The sequence below is a fragment of the Galeopterus variegatus genome, unplaced genomic scaffold (genome assembly GCF_000696425.1).
Source record: "Galeopterus variegatus unplaced genomic scaffold, G_variegatus-3.0.2 Scaffold1010, whole genome shotgun sequence".
NCBI lineage: Eukaryota > Metazoa > Chordata > Mammalia > Dermoptera > Cynocephalidae > Galeopterus > Galeopterus variegatus.
Genome location: NW_007727121.1, coordinates 168,442 through 184,419, shown reverse-complemented (window position 1 = coordinate 184,419; position 15,978 = coordinate 168,442). Strand labels below are relative to the sequence as shown.

Sequence of the window (15,978 nt, the reverse complement as noted above, 5' to 3'; positions counted from 1 at the left end):
GCCTCTAAGAGCTGTAATTCCACCCAATTTAAAAATTCTTCCAGCTGTACTTTTGGTCTTCCCAGGTCCAGCTTATGCTCAGGCCATGGAACCCAGGAAATTATTCTCTTAGGGAACATTATAAGAATTAAGGGACAGTAAACGTTAAGCGTAAAACTTCGTGTGTTTAGGGTGTTCACGTGATGGATACAAGAGATGGGGGATGGAATAGATGGGGAGATGAGAGCAGGAAGTGGGAGGGGGCCCTGGGCCCACAGGGGCAGGAGGAAACCGCTCCCCCCAGCCCGCCCAATACTTTTCTTTGTAGAAAATGAGATTTTTTTTAAAACCTTGCCTTCTACACACCATAAAAAGTAAAATTACCTCTCTAGAAACACAATCTCTGGCAGATCAAGCACCAGGTGATGGAGAGAAATGGCTGGCCCTGTGGGATAAGCTTTCTGTTTCTAGAAGAGGTAGATGGGTATGAGCCGTGATGACTAAAATTACAGCTGGTTTCAGGTCAGGCATGAAGCACGAAGTGTGATTCTTACCGTGATAAGCCAATTTCCAAATGGCCTCTTTCACCTCTGCTCACCTTTGTGTTTGACATTTGCTACCCTGTGATGGGAGAAAGGAATTCCAGAGCCATAAATTCAGGAGCAGTGGCACCGAGTGGAATGTTCTCATGCTCTTTGTGTGGATACGAGGCACTGCTGCTGGGTTTCCTCGTTCTTCTTTGACCTAGATTTTCGGCTCCCCCCTCCACCCCGCTCGGCATCCACGTAACCACACGTCCTCAGTGATACTCACAGTCACATTTGATGTTAGAAACTATAAAGTTTTCTGTTCTCAGCAATTCTCAAACTCAAATATGGGACACACTTTTATTTCTTCAGAACAAATGATGAAATTCAAAACATACACGTATAATGCTTTAAAGACCTTATAAACCCTTCCATGTCCTTCAGAGCTGGAGAGCTCCCTCATAAGAGTACCACATTCGACAGAATTATATTTTTAAAAAGAGTACACGCCTTCGGGGTGACTTTTGGCTACCGGGGCTCATTTGATCCTCACATCAGCTCTGTGAGGTGCTAGCTGGTTATTATTATCCCCATTTTTCAGATGACTAATTGACTTGACCAAGGTCACGCAGCTAGTGACAGAGCCAGGCTAGAAACCAGGTCTCCCCGTTCCAGACTCATAGCACCCTCCTGCTTCTTCCACCTTGGGAATGACACTAGAAATAGGTCGTCGTTGCTTCTCAAGGACTGAGCTCTCTTCAATTCTCTTCCCATCCTTTTCTCTGGGAGAGAGAAACCAAGGGAGCCATGACTTCAATTCCACCCACTTTCAGAGGACCCTGAAATCCCAGACTCCAGCCTCGACCTCTCTCCTGAGTCCAGACACACATGTCACCGAGCTTTTCTTCTTAGCTGAAGAATTTTGCCATCTGAGGTCCACGAGTGCCTCCTCAGCCCTCCTCCTCGCCCTGGATTTTCTATTTCAGTGGAGGCAGCGCCACCTACTCAGTCTCCTAAGCCAGAAATCCACAGTCATCCCAGGATGCCCTTCTCCCTTAGCTCCTGGGAACAGTCACAAAATCCTGCCTGTTCGGCTTCTTGAATTCCTCTGAAGCGTGTCTTCGCCTCTTCTTCACCTGGGCCCCCACCATCTCTTGCCCGGGGGACCACACTCAGCTTCCTGCAGTTTCTCAGCTGACTTGACCCGTCCAATTCAGCTTCACGCTCTGATCCAGAGCTCTTTTTTCACTTCAACTCTTACTGTTATTTTCCTGCTTAAAATCCTTTAGCAGCTCTGCATAAGTTTCAAGATAAACATCCAGACTCTTCAGCGTGCGCCCCGAAGCCCTTGCTTCTAGCTTCCCTGTCTCCGCTCCCGGATTCGCACATGCTGAGGTGCTCAGCCGAGAACTGTGGTCGCTTTGCAGTCTGGCTCCGCCTGTGTGACTCTTCATTGCCTGGGCAGCTGGCCTCTCTCCCAGGTGGTCCCTTCCTAGCCATCTTCTGCTTTCCCCTTTGTCACAGTACTTCTATCAGTTAAGACATTTTACGCTACAAGGAACAGAAACTAAAGTGGCTTAAACAATAACAAAGACATTATTTCTCCAAGCCTAAAAGTAGCAGAGCTCCTGGGCGGTTAATTCAGGGGCTCAGAGACAGCATCGGGTTCTTTCTGTCTTTGACTCTGCCATCCTCACTTAGGACCATTGTTCAAGTCTACGTGACATTCTTGAGAAACGTTTTCAGTGGGGGTGGCAAATATTTGTCTTTTAATGGTGAATCTCATTTTCTGAAATAATCAGAAGCCACATAGAGCCAAGTCTGATGAGAAGTCTGAGTAATCAAGGTAGGTGATAACATTTGGGGTCACAGTCAAAGCAGGACCATAGAGTAACGACACAGAACTTTTGGTTTCATTTGTGATCTCGCTTTAAAAGCAAGCTGAGAAAAGGCATCCCAGGTATCTTGAGTTCTGTCCAAACTATGTGTGAACCACATACTGTGAACACAAAAGTTATTGTTTTCAAAGCTGGCCCTACTTGGATGCGTGATCTCGCTTTAAAAGCAAGCTGAGAAAAGGCATCCCAGGTATCTTGAGTTCTGTCCAAAATATGTGTGAATCACATACTGTGAACACAAAAGTTATTGTTTTCAAAGCTGGCCCTACTTGGATGCTTAAGTTTTAAAACGCATGTTTCAAAAATAAAAACAAATTAAATTTTTAAAGTTTCCTGGTTACCTGAAAAAGAAGGGAAAGCTACGGACTCACCATTCTGGCTTCCCACCATCTGTCCAGACGAGGAACTTCAGGTGCTAAGATCGCAGACAAATTTCCAAAATAGGAGAAAGGGATTCAGGGAAGTCCCTGCGTACTGGGTCTGGGAGGCCAAGCCACAGTGGGGTGGCAGGAGTGAGTGGCACAAGTGGACAGAAATAACCTGTGGTCAAGAGAGGCCAAACTCCAAAGATAGACCCGCTGCCCCCCACCGGACCTGGGGCAAATCCTTGAGCAGCTGTTCAGTTCCTCCCGCTTATTTTCTTCTGAGTCCAAAAGGATGTTCTTTGCCCTGCAGCCCCTTTCTCCTGCTTTCTGGTGTCCCCCCTGCAGTGTCATCGTCCTTCCTTCTCTTCCATGTAGATCTTAAGTAACCAAGAGGAGTGGTTCAAGGCGGAGCTGGGGAGCCAAGAAGGATATGTGCCCAAGAATTTCATAGACATCCAGTTTCCTGAGTAAGTATTTCCAGCCCGCTCACATACGCACCCCTTACTTTTTCCATAGTTACTAAAATTATCCAGGCACAACCGAGATACTGTCAAAAATGGTTGCCTCTGGAGATCTCCCTCCGGAGCCTCCAGAACCACGCAGTTGAAGGCCTTGGGCAGGAGGATTTGCTTTCATTTCATTCCCTTCTGAATTTTACACCATGTGCATGTATTGCCTATTTTTGAGTTTTTATAAAATGAATTTATAAACTAAAATCATCTAGAATGATTGCCATCACATGATTTCCAAGAGTTCCAAATGGGGGCTGGCTGGTGTCTCAGTGGTTAGAGCATGGTGTTACAACACCAAAGTCAAGAGTTCGGATCCCCATACCGGCCGGCTGTCAAAACAAAACAGGGTACAAAATGTACTAACCCTAAAGGAAATAAATGCTAATATTACGAATAAGAGCTCCTGTTTATCAAAAAACACCATTAAAAAAAAGTGAAAGTCAAGAGTTCCAAACGGGACACTGTGGGCCACCCCGCTTCAAGAGCTGCTGCTTCAGGCACTTCTGCATTACCTCCAGCCCTAACCTCCACCGCATGCAGGCACTTGGCCCTTAATAGGGTGGGGGTGCGGACACCTCCTGCCTTCCTTAAAGCGGGCTCACCCAGCAAGAGAAGTCAGCGGAGGGAAAAGGGGGATCCCCTTCCCAAAGAGGAAATGAAAAATTAAGATTGGGTCCCTTTGTCTCAAGAGTTGACCACGAGGGTGAGATAGAAATCTCATCTTGTCTCAGAGCCAGGGTCTAGCCCAAAGAGCAAACGTTTGTTAGAAAACTAAAGTGGTACTGGCGACTCCAGTGAGGTGCAGCGGTGGCACTCCTGGCAAACCAGTACTGACCACTGAACCACAGCATGACCACTGACCTGGATCCAGCCCGTGATGCTGCCTGGTAACCTGCTGGGTGACTGCTTCACACCTGCCCTGCTCCTCACACCTCCAGCCCCTCCCCGCCTCACTCTCAGCCCATGGCCTTGCTTCCAAATTCCCTGGGACAGCTAAAGCCTCCAGAAGAGAAGCTCCCTGCCTCTCTCTCCCACCCCCCCCCTCCACCCACCACCTTCTGCAACTGGCTCAGACACTCACTGCCTTTCCTGCAGCTGTTTGGAAGGAACTGTCAGGCTTCTAGCAGAAATTTTCCCCCTTCTCTCCTGCATCAACCTTTTCCTCTCTGCTGGATCATTCCCATCAGCAAACAAACACGCTGCAATTTCTCCTATGTTACAACAAAACAAACAACAAAACAGAACAACTCTTGATCCCAAATCCCCTTCCAGCTGCCACTCCATTTCTTCTGAAGAATTGCTTGTCTTCGCTGTTTTCTGCTCCTCACCTCCTACTCTCTCTGGAGCCCCCAGGACTCCTTTGAAACCTTTCCCGTCAAGGTCACAGTGAACTTCAAGACCCAGCGGTGATTCCAGCCATCACCTTAGCATGACTGGGGGGGGTGGTGTCTCTTCCTCCCATGGAAACACTTTCTTCATTTGGCTTCTGGGACACACTTCCTCCCGGGTGTCCTCCCACCTCTCTGGCTGCTCCTTCCTCATCCCCTCAATCTCCTTTAGCTTTAGAATATCCCCTTCTCAGTGAGTCTTTCTCATCGCCATATTTTAAATTCCTCTCCCACCCCCCACTCCCCGTCCCTTCTGTTTGTTTTCATTTCCTCCTCAGCACGTATCATCACCTGGAATACTATATATTTTAGTTATTTTGTTGTTTATTGTATGTGTGTCTCCCGACCCCCAACTAGAATGTAAGTTCCCTGAGGGCAGGGGTGCCCGTCTGTTCTGCTCACCAAAATATATCCCCAGCGCCCACAAGGGGGCCCAGCACAATAGTGGATGTTCAATAAATAAATTAATTGAACTAATTAATTATTAATGAATTAACAGGTCAATAAGTGAGATGTTGAATGAATGAACTTTGGAATGATATGTAATACTGAAACCCTGGCCACTCGTGTGTAATATGTAGTGTGTGGAAATTTTTGCAAATCTTGAAAGAAGCCCCGTATCAAATTCCAGTTGAAGAACAAACGTGTGTTTTCAAAATCCCCTAAATGCCTGTTGCCTCTTCTGAAATATCTCCTTTGAGATGTGGCTGCAGTGGAACACACCCCATTTCTTTTCCCATCCCCGTCACATTTCCCACATGTGGCAGTGACGTGGTGGTCACTTTTTCAGTCCTGCAGGGTTGTATGGCACATACTCTGGCAGGATCTCCAGACCACCAGAAAGCCCTGTTCCCAGCCCCTCAGAGCACAACCAACCTTCCCCGGCGGTCCCAGGTCTGCGAAAAAGTATACCCTACTGCTGCCCCCATCTCCAGTCCAGGTTCCCAATTTCTAGAAAGCACAGGGAATTTCTCACAAAGGAATTCAATGCCCCCAAGTCCTATTAGACATTTGTCTTAAAGAGACATGCATACTAGCCTTCTGGTGGCAGCAATTAGAGCAGCCACTTTAGAGCAATGTGACACTTTGGCCGCAGAGTGATTGCAAAGACTCATTTTGCTTTTCTGTGGTTGAGAGAGGTTTCTGGCCTCCCGCCCTGAGGCTGTAGCCACTATTCACCTTGCCCTGTGTAAGTGTTTGACTGTCTTCATACAGGCCATGCTGTGTGCACCAACACTTCCAGGGGCTGCCACCCTGATTGCTCTCCTGGAAGGGCAGTTTCTCCTCTGTTTCTTCTTTCCCACATTAAGGATTATTTTCCAGCCTGGATTTTGTGGGGAGGGCCCTGGAGCCAGCTGGGCAGACACTGCCCTCTGGTTGCTGCCAGCCTCACACATTTCCATGCGTGTGTGTGCAGGGCTCCCTGGAGGCCTTGCAGCCTCTGCCAGGCACACTGAGCAAAGCCCCCTCCTGCTCCATGCCTGCCCAGATAGCACAACCGCCTGGCCTGTAACTCTCCTTTAATGCCCCAAGGGGAGTCTCCAGGCCACTGAGGTCTCAGCCTGGGAATGAGCCCCCAAGGCCCTGTCCAGTGGGTTCTGGCCTGGTTGCTCCAGTGCCTCAAATGTCCCTTCCCAGTCCAGTGCATCCTCTATCTCTGCAGTTCTTTTCTATCCCTCCCACAGGTGCTGAGGGTAGCTGCTCCCTGAGGTGTGTCACTCCCACATGGCCCCACTTTGGTGCAGTGGCACATTTCCATGATGCAAGTTTTCCAAGCTGGACAGAGACTTCTTCTGTGGGGAAGGAAGAAAGAGGGTGAATCAAGGGGAACAGCCACTTGCCTTCCCTGACAACCACCTAGCGCCTTTGTTGGGTTTTAAGCCACATCCATCCCCTCTTTGGTCTCTCTTTTTTCTCTACTGAACAGAGTCCCCAGCCTCTCCTCCTTTGGGCCACCTCTTCCCCACTCTCCCTCCTGTCACTCACGCATCTCACCAAGACCCTCTCGTTTTATCCTGCCTGATAGATGGTTTCATGAAGGCCTCTCACGACACCAGGCAGAGAACTTACTCATGGGCAAGGAGGTCGGTTTCTTCATTATCCGGGCCAGCCAGAGCTCCCCAGGAGACTTCTCCATCTCCGTCAGGTACTGCCCATTCCTGACACCACCCTGACCCTTCTCAGCCTCTAACTACTCAGATCGCTGAAGCCATCAGATGACCTCTCGAGCATGACCCAGTGATCAGAAGCATGGTGGCCAAGGGGACCAAATATGGTGGCATCTTATCAACTGTGTTGCTATCCATTTCCTTCCCTGAACATGCACACATAACTCTTTAGCACGTTGGTTTGTGTTCAAAATTATGTGTTATGGGGCCGGCCCGGTGGCGCACTGCTACAGTGCGCCGCTTGGGAAGCGCAGTGGCACTCCCGCCGAGGGTTCGGATCCCACATACAGACTGGCCGCTCACTGGCTGAGCGAGTTGCGGGAGCAACACCAAGGGTTGCGATCCCGTTGCCGGTCCCGGTCCGGTACGGGCGCGACACTGAGGGTTGCGATCCGTTGCTGGTCACGAAAAAAGACAAAAAGGAAAAAAAAAAAATTATGTGTTATGTTCATCTGCCACCCACTCTAACCCAGGTGCTTCCAGAAGGGCAGGACTTTTATCAGCTTCATCTTTGTGCCTTTAACAGTGCTTCACACATAGTAGACTCTCGATGAGTATTTATGGAAGGAAGGAAGGAGGGGAGGAAAGGAGATGTCCACATCCCTGTGGAGGTTCAAATCTTAACCTTTTTGTTTACTATTGATGCATGTCTGAAGAAGAGCCAGAGAAAAATAGAAATCCGAAGTCACTGCTGTAGGGTACACAGGGGCAGAAAAGGTGTCACCTCTCCCTCACCCATCATAAGGGTCATGGCTGACACTCCTACAACAAAAGACAGTCTAACAAGAGAAAAGCATAACACATTAATTTAATCAAAGCTTTACATGGAATGGAAGCCTTCAGAAATGAAGACACAAAGATGCAGGAAAAACTCTCTATTTTTATGCTTAGCTTCCTCTAAGAACAGACTGTTCAAATTTTTCTTGGCCTCCCTGTATGGCATTTCTTCCTCCCATGTATGGGTCGGGAGTATGGTCCCCCACTGAAATAAGGTATGGTCCCCACTGAAATAAGGTATGGCCCCCACTGGAATAACGTATGGTCCCCCACTGGAATAACGTATGGTCCCCCACTGGAATAACGTATGGTCCCCCACTGGAATAACGTATGGTCCCCCACTGGAATAACGTATGGTCCCCCACTGGAATAACGTATGGTCCCCCACTGGAATAACGTATGGTCCCCCACTGGAATAACGTATGGTCCCCCACTGGAATAACGTATGGTCCCCCACTGGAATAAGGTATGGTCCCCCACTGGAATAAGGTATGGTCCCCCACTGGAATAAGGGTCTTATGACCCACTATCAGGCAATGTAGGTCAAAGAGTTTGGTTTGGGCCAACTCCTACACAGAAAGGCGGGGAAAGGTTAGAGTCATATTTCTAGGTTTTGTGGCTTGCTTTGGGGGAAGAGCGGTTCTAGTTTCTATGACCTGTCTTGAGGAAGAGGAATTCCGGTTTCTATGACTCGCTTTGGGGGAGAAAAAGGGGCAAGAGACAGCAGGGCAGGAGAAGGTCAGAGAGAGACGTTGCTTCTGAGGGGGCTTCGGAGGCTTCCAATCTCCTTTAGTTCAAAGTTCTCAGCATGCCAAAGCACCATACTTTGGGGTATCATTTTCCGAGCCCCAGCAGATACGTATATTGTTGTAGGTGGATGAAAGGAAAGAAAGGCTACCTCAACACACTACAATGCAGAACAACAGAGCAGTGCCAGGTAGGGTCAAGCGTGGGGGGACTGTAACAGTGAAATGTTACTTACACGCAGCACCCGGAAGGAAGTGACTCAGTCCAGGCAGAGACATTACACAGCCCCAAGCTCCGAAGCCCCAAGTCTGAACACACTGTGTGTGGTCAACGTGTCGGGGATTGCAAGTCATGTATCAGACTTGGTGACCACATGTGAAAGTACAAGAAATAATGCTGATAAAAGATTAAGAAAAGCATGATAACCTGTACAGTAAACCCTGACTGTCAAGTTAATTCACAGAATATGCTGGTCTGGGTTATTCAATATATTTTGAAAAGCACACAGCTTTATTTCTTTAAGTACAGAAAGAACGGATATTTTAAAGAGGAAGGACCTAAAATAATGGGTCAACCATTTTTATGCCTCTAGGGTGCTTGAAAATACCTTAATTAGTTCTGTAGCATTGCCCCTACAATCTTGCTTAAACACTTAATTTTCCTTAACTAAAACTGTCTTTTTCACAGCTTGGGCAATGGTAAATTTTAGCTCAGGTTATTATTAGTGTTTCACAAATTCTAAACTTGTTAGGTCTTAATTAATGAAATTTTGCTTTATTAATATGTCTTACAGGGGCTGGTTGGTTAGCTCAGTTGGTTAGAGCACAGCCTCCTAACACCAAGGTCAAGGATTTGGATCCCCATACCAGTCAGCTGCCAAAAATAAATGGTGGGTGGGGCCTCTATCAATATGTCTTACAAGTCAACCTATTTCTTAAGGACCTTGATCATAAACTAGACCAGGTAATTTGTTAGATTGAAGGGCATCTCTTGGTGCCTTTGGTTTGCTTAAAAATGACTCTGACTTTTTCAGCTAGGAATTATGGTTTATATTTCCTTTATTAAAGTGAATTCTACAAAGTAGTCAACCTTGACTTCTGCCAAAGTCTTCCCCTGATATTGAGGCAATGTAGCTTCTTGTTATGGTTAGTATTACCATAATCCCTGTCATATCTTCTGCAGGAATTTAGTGTAATATATTCCAAAGCAACGCCATTTTTATTTAGTTTTACATCTGCTTTCTGTCAAAGGGACAGGTAATTAGGAGTTAATTGTAGTTCTATCATTTAGCATTTGTTAAGAGTCTGAAACACTAGATTTGGGAATCTGGAGCCCTTAGTTACATCTTTTTCACTGCCCCAGTCAGGACTTGAGAAATGACAGGCCATTCTTTCTCCATAGACCCAGGTGTTCAACTGCAGCCCTGACAAACATCTTTGCAGCTTATGAGAGTGTAAGGGTTAATGTTTCGCACTCTGAGTTCTTTGACTACAAGGTGGTGGATTAAAAATTATAATATCACAAGAATATTTCCTCTTCCTCACCCAGATGTGAGTGGGGATGACTATGAGGGAGCTGTGTAGTCTTAAAGTGAAGGAAGCATTTGCTAGTGGCCAAAAGCAAGGGGAAGACCATGTGATGATTGCCAGGTGTCAGTCACCACCCCAAAGCAGCCAAGCAAGGGGTTATTGTACAACCTTCGCCTTCACCCCACTATGAACAGAGCCCAGCACATAAGATGAGATTGAGGGTCAGAATTCTTGTCCGCTTCTGAACGCAGACCCCTAAATCCTTTCCTAAGATTCCTCCACTTACCTTCCCAGGTATCTTTACTCTCCAAGACCCTTTCTTCTTGACCTTTCTTCTGGATCAGGCAATTGGCATCATTAGGGCCAGTTTATTTTTAGATGTAAGTGTATGTCTGTTTGAAAAATAAACTTTACATCCAAAAGAGAATGACCTGGCAATGAAGGAAGAGTGTAGCTAATGGTAAAGGCCTGCCTACCCAGACGGGTTAAATCCAGTTTCTCCAACCCTGATACAAACGTGCCTCATCACTTGTAAGTTCAGACTGGTATTAAAAGGTGGTGATCTAAAAGCATGTTTACGTGGTGTGACAGGCCATGCTCACTAGTCTGGAATCAGAGACTCAGTCATAGTGCCACTCACTCCAAGTGACATTGACTGAGGCCCTCAATTGTAAAATGGAGAAATAAGGCTGAACAGTGTTCTAGGTCCTTTCCAATTAAAACTCTTCAATTCCATATAATACCTTTTCCCCCTAAAAGGTCAAAATACTTTGTGACCTCACTTATGCAAAACATAAACCAAGATAAAGAGATCCTCATTATGTAGAGAATAAATGTGACAAATTTCTCAGGGAAGAGAGTAGCTTCTCCCCTACCAGTGCTAGCTTATGGGTTTAAAGGAGGTGGTTCAAAGTATATCTGATAACAGGTTGAAATACTCCTCCACCACAGAGACCTCAGCATAGTGCAAGACTAGGTGTTTGCATGTTTCAAATAAACATTGTGAAAGGTCCATGATCTCTTAGTCTTTAAGGCACTTGGAACATTTTTTTCTTAAGAAACGTGGCTTCAGTGTCCTATACAGATTCCAGCTCATCTGATTACCTTCTGCTATTGTAAAAATCCCCTCTAGTGTAGCCTGTGTCCTAAGTGGTCCCATCCACAAACGTGCTAAATCTTGACTGGGCCAGCCCACCTGCCCAGTGATGGGAGAATCATCCATAACTACATTTCCTGCCCAAATAGAACTCTGCCATCCCTGGATGCAAGCAGCCTGGAGGCGGGCACATGGTCACCATGTAACTTGTGATTTGGGTTTGCCTTGATCTCCAGGCACGAGGATGACGTTCAGCACTTCAAGGTCATGCGAGACAACAAGGGTAATTACTTCCTGTGGACTGAGAAATTTCCATCCCTGAATAAGCTGGTAGACTACTACAGGACGACTTCCATCTCCAAACAGAAGCAGATCTTCCTGAGAGATAGTTCTCGAGAAGATCAGGTACACTCCGGACCCCAATCAACCCCAGTCTAGAGATTTTAGGCAGCCTGAAGTCCCGTGTGAGCCACCAAGAAAATACATTTGATGGACAGATCCTCTGAGGATTCTGAAAGGCAGAATAGCTCCAAAGTCAGATCTCAGTTTAAGCCCTAGCATAACAATTCCTAGCTACGTGACTTTGGAAAGTTCTCTGAGCCTCTGTGTCCTCATCTATAAAATGGGGATAATAGTGAGATGTACCTCACAGGGTGGTTGTGAAGGTTAGAGAAGATAATGCATCCCCATCCCTCACATCATTCCTAATCACGCCACACTCAATAGGTATTAGCTTATTGTGGATGCTAGTATTTTGTTATTCATGAAACTTGCTACATCACCATTTTCAGCCTAGCTCAGGAATTGCCCAAGGATGAAGGAGTCGAGGGCTACAGACAGGGATGTTAGCAACGTAGAGTCCAGGACTAAAGAACCAGGTGGAGGTTTGTGCTGCGACTGGGGTGGCGATAGGGCTGGGGGACGCTGGAGGAAAAAACTGGACCTGAAATTCTTGCTCTTGGAACTGCTTGGAATACAGAGTATCATTTTAACAGAAAATGCATCAGAGAGACCTGGCGTTGAATCCTGATTTAATCGCCAGCTAACTGTGTTACCTACCTAGCCAAGAAACCTTTCCTAGTAAGTTTTTTCCTTTGTACAATGGAAAGAATAATAATACCTCCCTCACAGGGTCATTGTGAGGATTAAATTAGATAATATGATTATAGCACTGTCACAGTCTGGTCCATGGTAAGCACGAAAGAAATGTGAACTCAGCACCCTTAAGTAAATACATGCACACACACGCACACACGTGCACAATTTATAAACTATTTTTCAAAAGAATAACATGTTCATTAAGAGACAGGTATTATAGGAAGAAACATTGACTAGAATAGTTGAAATCCTAGGGGAAGGTTATTAAATGGCACTGAGACTGTTAAAGCAACATGTGCTTTGGAGAAGTAAAGAAAACCCTCCCTTTCAAGTTGTCGGTTGTTTTTAAGCCTGAGAAGTTATTATGAAAGGAAAAAAGGGTGTTCCCACCAACTGCACACAGAAGTTCAGAAAGGAAAACAAAGGTTAACTAAGGCCTTGTGAGTTATTTTAACCACGAAACGGACCTCACTAGGATGTGCATTCAGAAATGAGAGAGGCAAAATAAAATTGCATTAAACCGTATTATGAGTTGATATTTCTAAAGCACCTATGTGATTGTTTGTTAAATAAAAACAACAGTAAAGTATTTCTGATTCACAAGGCTGTTACAGCATTAGGTAGAAAGGCTTTGCTCCTTCCTGGCATGCCCAGCGGCAGGTTTCCATGACACTGCAGGAACGCTGCCATTTGGGTCTCTATCACCAGGCTATTAATGACAGTTCAAAATCATGCAAAGTCAATAGCAGAGCTTATCTGGAGGGTAAGATGTCCAGCAGCATGGCAACATGTGACAAGGAGGGGTAGCATTGTGTCAGCAAAATGGAATGTTTAAGCTTGATTGCACAGAGAAAAACAAGCCCACTGAGAATGGACTAAATGGGTACTGTGTAGAAAGTGTTCGTCTGTGAGCCAGAGACCTAAACTCCTAAAACTGGGAGAGTCTGAGAATGCAGAGGCCACTTTTGAAAATGGAAGGTCTGAACCATCGATTCTCCCAGCTATTTCTCAAAGCTGAGGGGAGCAAAGTCTAGGAAGAGCTGCCAGAGGGTGGGGTAGGGCCAGAGATCTGGGAGGCCAGGTCTGCATTGTCTGTTCTCTCTCCTAGGGTCACCAGGGCAACAGCCTGGACCGCAAGTCCCAGGGAGGCCCACACCTCAGTACTGCTGTGGCAGAAGAACTCCGGCCTTCCATGAACCGCAAGCTGTCGGACCAGCCAGCACCCGTCCCCTCGCAGTACCATCAGCACCAGCAGCCACCGCCGCAGTATCCCCCAGTACAGCAGCCGCCACAGCAGCGGTACCTGCAGCATCACCATTTCCACCAGGTAGCTCAAGAGAGTAACGTGGGGCACAGTGAGGTGGGAAGAAGGACCTGCTGGCCCCCCAGGCCTGGCCTAGCCTCATCAGGTCTCACAGAGCTCATGAAGAAGATCCTGGGCGCCCCAAATGGCAGAAATATGGAAACTGCTCTTGGCAAAGAAGTCTCTGTGAATTAAATGGCTCCCTGCCTGAGTACACACACACACACACACACACACACACACACACCTTACCCTGAGGACTCAGGACAACTGCTTCACTTTCCTATCAGCACAATTCCAAATCTATTCGTGCCCCTTAACCCATCTGGCTGTAGAGATCCAGTAGAAGAAAGGATTAACACCGCAATGGAGCCTTGCTTATTTATTTATATAACCCCTGCCTTGTTCCAGATGGGATTTCAGGCAGCTTACTGAGATGGACAATACAGCCTGATAACATCGTTCCCAAATTCCTTAGCAGGGCACACAAAATCCTTTGTGAGCTGCCCGTATCCATGTCTCCAGCCTCATCTCCTGCCACCTGCCCCAACTCCCCATGCAAACATACATCCCAGCAAAGCTGCACTGCCTTTAGTCACCTGAATGGTGGCCCATTGTGTTTTCTCTCACTCCTTTGTGGCTTTTTATATGCCTTTCCCTTTGCCTGAAGTGCCCTTCCCTGGCCAGTCCTACTCTTCTCTCAAGGAGGAGTTCCAGCATCACCTCCTCTATGAAGCCTTCCCTGATTTACCCAGGCAGACCTGGACATTCTTCAGTCTGCTCACTTATCTCTTAAATGTTAATGCTTCTCCCTTTAAGTGGAAGCTCCAGGAAGTGAGGGACCTTCTCTTTCCAGCTGTATATCCCTAGTGTCTGGCATAGTACTAGAGACATGGTCAGTGCCTGATAAATATTTGTTGATCAAATAAGTGAAACCCGCCATCATCTTTGCCTTCAGAATTTAAGGTCCCTTCGTCCTCCTTCATCCTCCTTCCCCTTCTCTCCATCATCCAGGGTTTATTGTCATCAGCAGCAGGTACTCCTGGAATGCTGGCTGTGTCAATGGCACCTAAGCAAGGCACTGGGGGAGCTTGTGATAGATGCTTCCGGCAGTGGGTAACAGGTCCTCTGCTGCATCTATTTCTAGGAACGCCGCGGAGGCAGCCTTGATATAAATGATGGACACTGTGGCAGGGGCACAGGCAGCGAGATGAATGCCACCCTCATGCATCGGAGACACACAGACCAAGTGCAGCTCCAAGTGGCAGGGGTATGTGCTGTGTCCTTTCCCTCTCTGGGCTCCCTGGGAAAAGGCTGTGGGGACAGAGCTCAAGGGAGGAGTCAAAAGAGGCAGAGAGCTCAAACTCGAGAGGCTGGGAACCCATGAGTGACATATGGGGGGAGGCCTGGGGCCCACTGACCCAGCTCAGCACCACCCAGCCTGCTGCTGTCAGGTGGGCTATCAGCCTTGCCCGTTCTCCTAGTACCCGACTCTAGTTCTAGGGGTGGGAGTTGGGCTGCCATCAGCATTGCAATCCATCTCCACTCGGGACTTGATTGCACTGCCACCGAGGGCTGTTATGTGGGCATGTTGCCATTCTGTTGGTCACTTGAAGAAAATACAAATACCACCTAGAGATGTGGAGAAAGTAGTTCTCAAGGATTATCATGGGGCCTTGGAGAATAACATCTCTTTTGGTAAAAGTCCTGAGTCTCAAGAATGACGCTGGTGAGTTCTGGGGGCTTTGTGCTCAGGGCTGTGCATTCGGGTCTGCTTTAAGCGGGGTCAGCCCTCAGGGTGGGCTGCTCTCGGAGGACTTGGACGTGGTATGAGGAGCCAGCAGAGCCTCTCTGTGCTTCCCCCACAGCGAGTGCGGTGGGCCCGGGCGCTGTACGACTTCGAGGCGGTCGAGGAAGATGAGCTGGGGTTCCGCAGCGGAGAGGTAGTCGAGGTCTTGGACAGCTCCAACCCGTCCTGGTGGACCGGCCGCCTGCACAACAAACTGGGCCTCTTCCCTGCCAACTACGTCGCACCCATGATCCGATGAACCCTTCTTTGGGGACCAACAGCTTTTTGTCTGAAGCTGCCTGCAAGAGAGGAGCAAGGAAAAAAGCTGGGCTGCATGACTACATATACATGCCTATGTATACACACAACATTTTATAATAGTAATTTATTGGCAATTGGGTTGGTTAATTAGTTGACATGAAAAGGAACTCAGGTGGTGAATGATACTCAGACTCATTTTTCTACTCTCCTCAGGGGTGTGTGGAAGGCATTGGGGGTGTTGGAAAGGGGGGCCGGGAAATGAAACAGAGCTTCTTCCTGTCCTTGGGTTCTCACCGCTTGCTCCTTGTCTTGGGAATTTTCATGGAGAGTAGCCAAGCAGAGACCACACCCGGTGTTGGACGCAGAACAACAGGGTGGAGTTGAACTTGGTGGGGCAGGTTCTGGCTCATCTGCAAGCCCCACTCACCTGCAGGGCTTGCAGAACAGCTTGCCTCCGCTTCTCCAAGGGGTGGGCACTGCTTTGAGAGTTAAGGTGCAGCCAAGCCAGTGTGAGCTGGGAGCGGCAGGGGTGTGGACACAG

At 47.5% G+C, this 15,978-nt stretch overlaps 1 protein-coding gene across 3 annotated transcripts in view; it reads left to right on the top strand.

The window, feature by feature from the left end:
• The window catches only part of GRAP2 (GRB2-related adaptor protein 2), a 64,375-nt gene extending 48,659 nt beyond the window's left edge, over positions 1-15,716 (top strand). The window contains exons 3-8 of one of the 3 annotated variants that reach the window (XM_008574179.1): positions 3,145-3,236; positions 6,696-6,815; positions 11,223-11,391; positions 13,193-13,411; positions 14,535-14,657; positions 15,256-15,716. In XM_008574179.1, coding sequence (XP_008572401.1) covers positions 3,145-3,236; positions 6,696-6,815; positions 11,223-11,391; positions 13,193-13,411; positions 14,535-14,657; positions 15,256-15,435 — 903 coding nt within the window. In that variant the 3' untranslated portion in view covers positions 15,436-15,716. The remainder of the gene's footprint in view (positions 1-3,144; positions 3,237-6,695; positions 6,816-11,222; positions 11,392-13,192; positions 13,412-14,534; positions 14,658-15,255) is intronic. The other 2 variants (XM_008574180.1, XM_008574181.1) reach the window with 2 other exon arrangements.
• Positions 15,717-15,978: the final 262 nt, after the last annotated feature.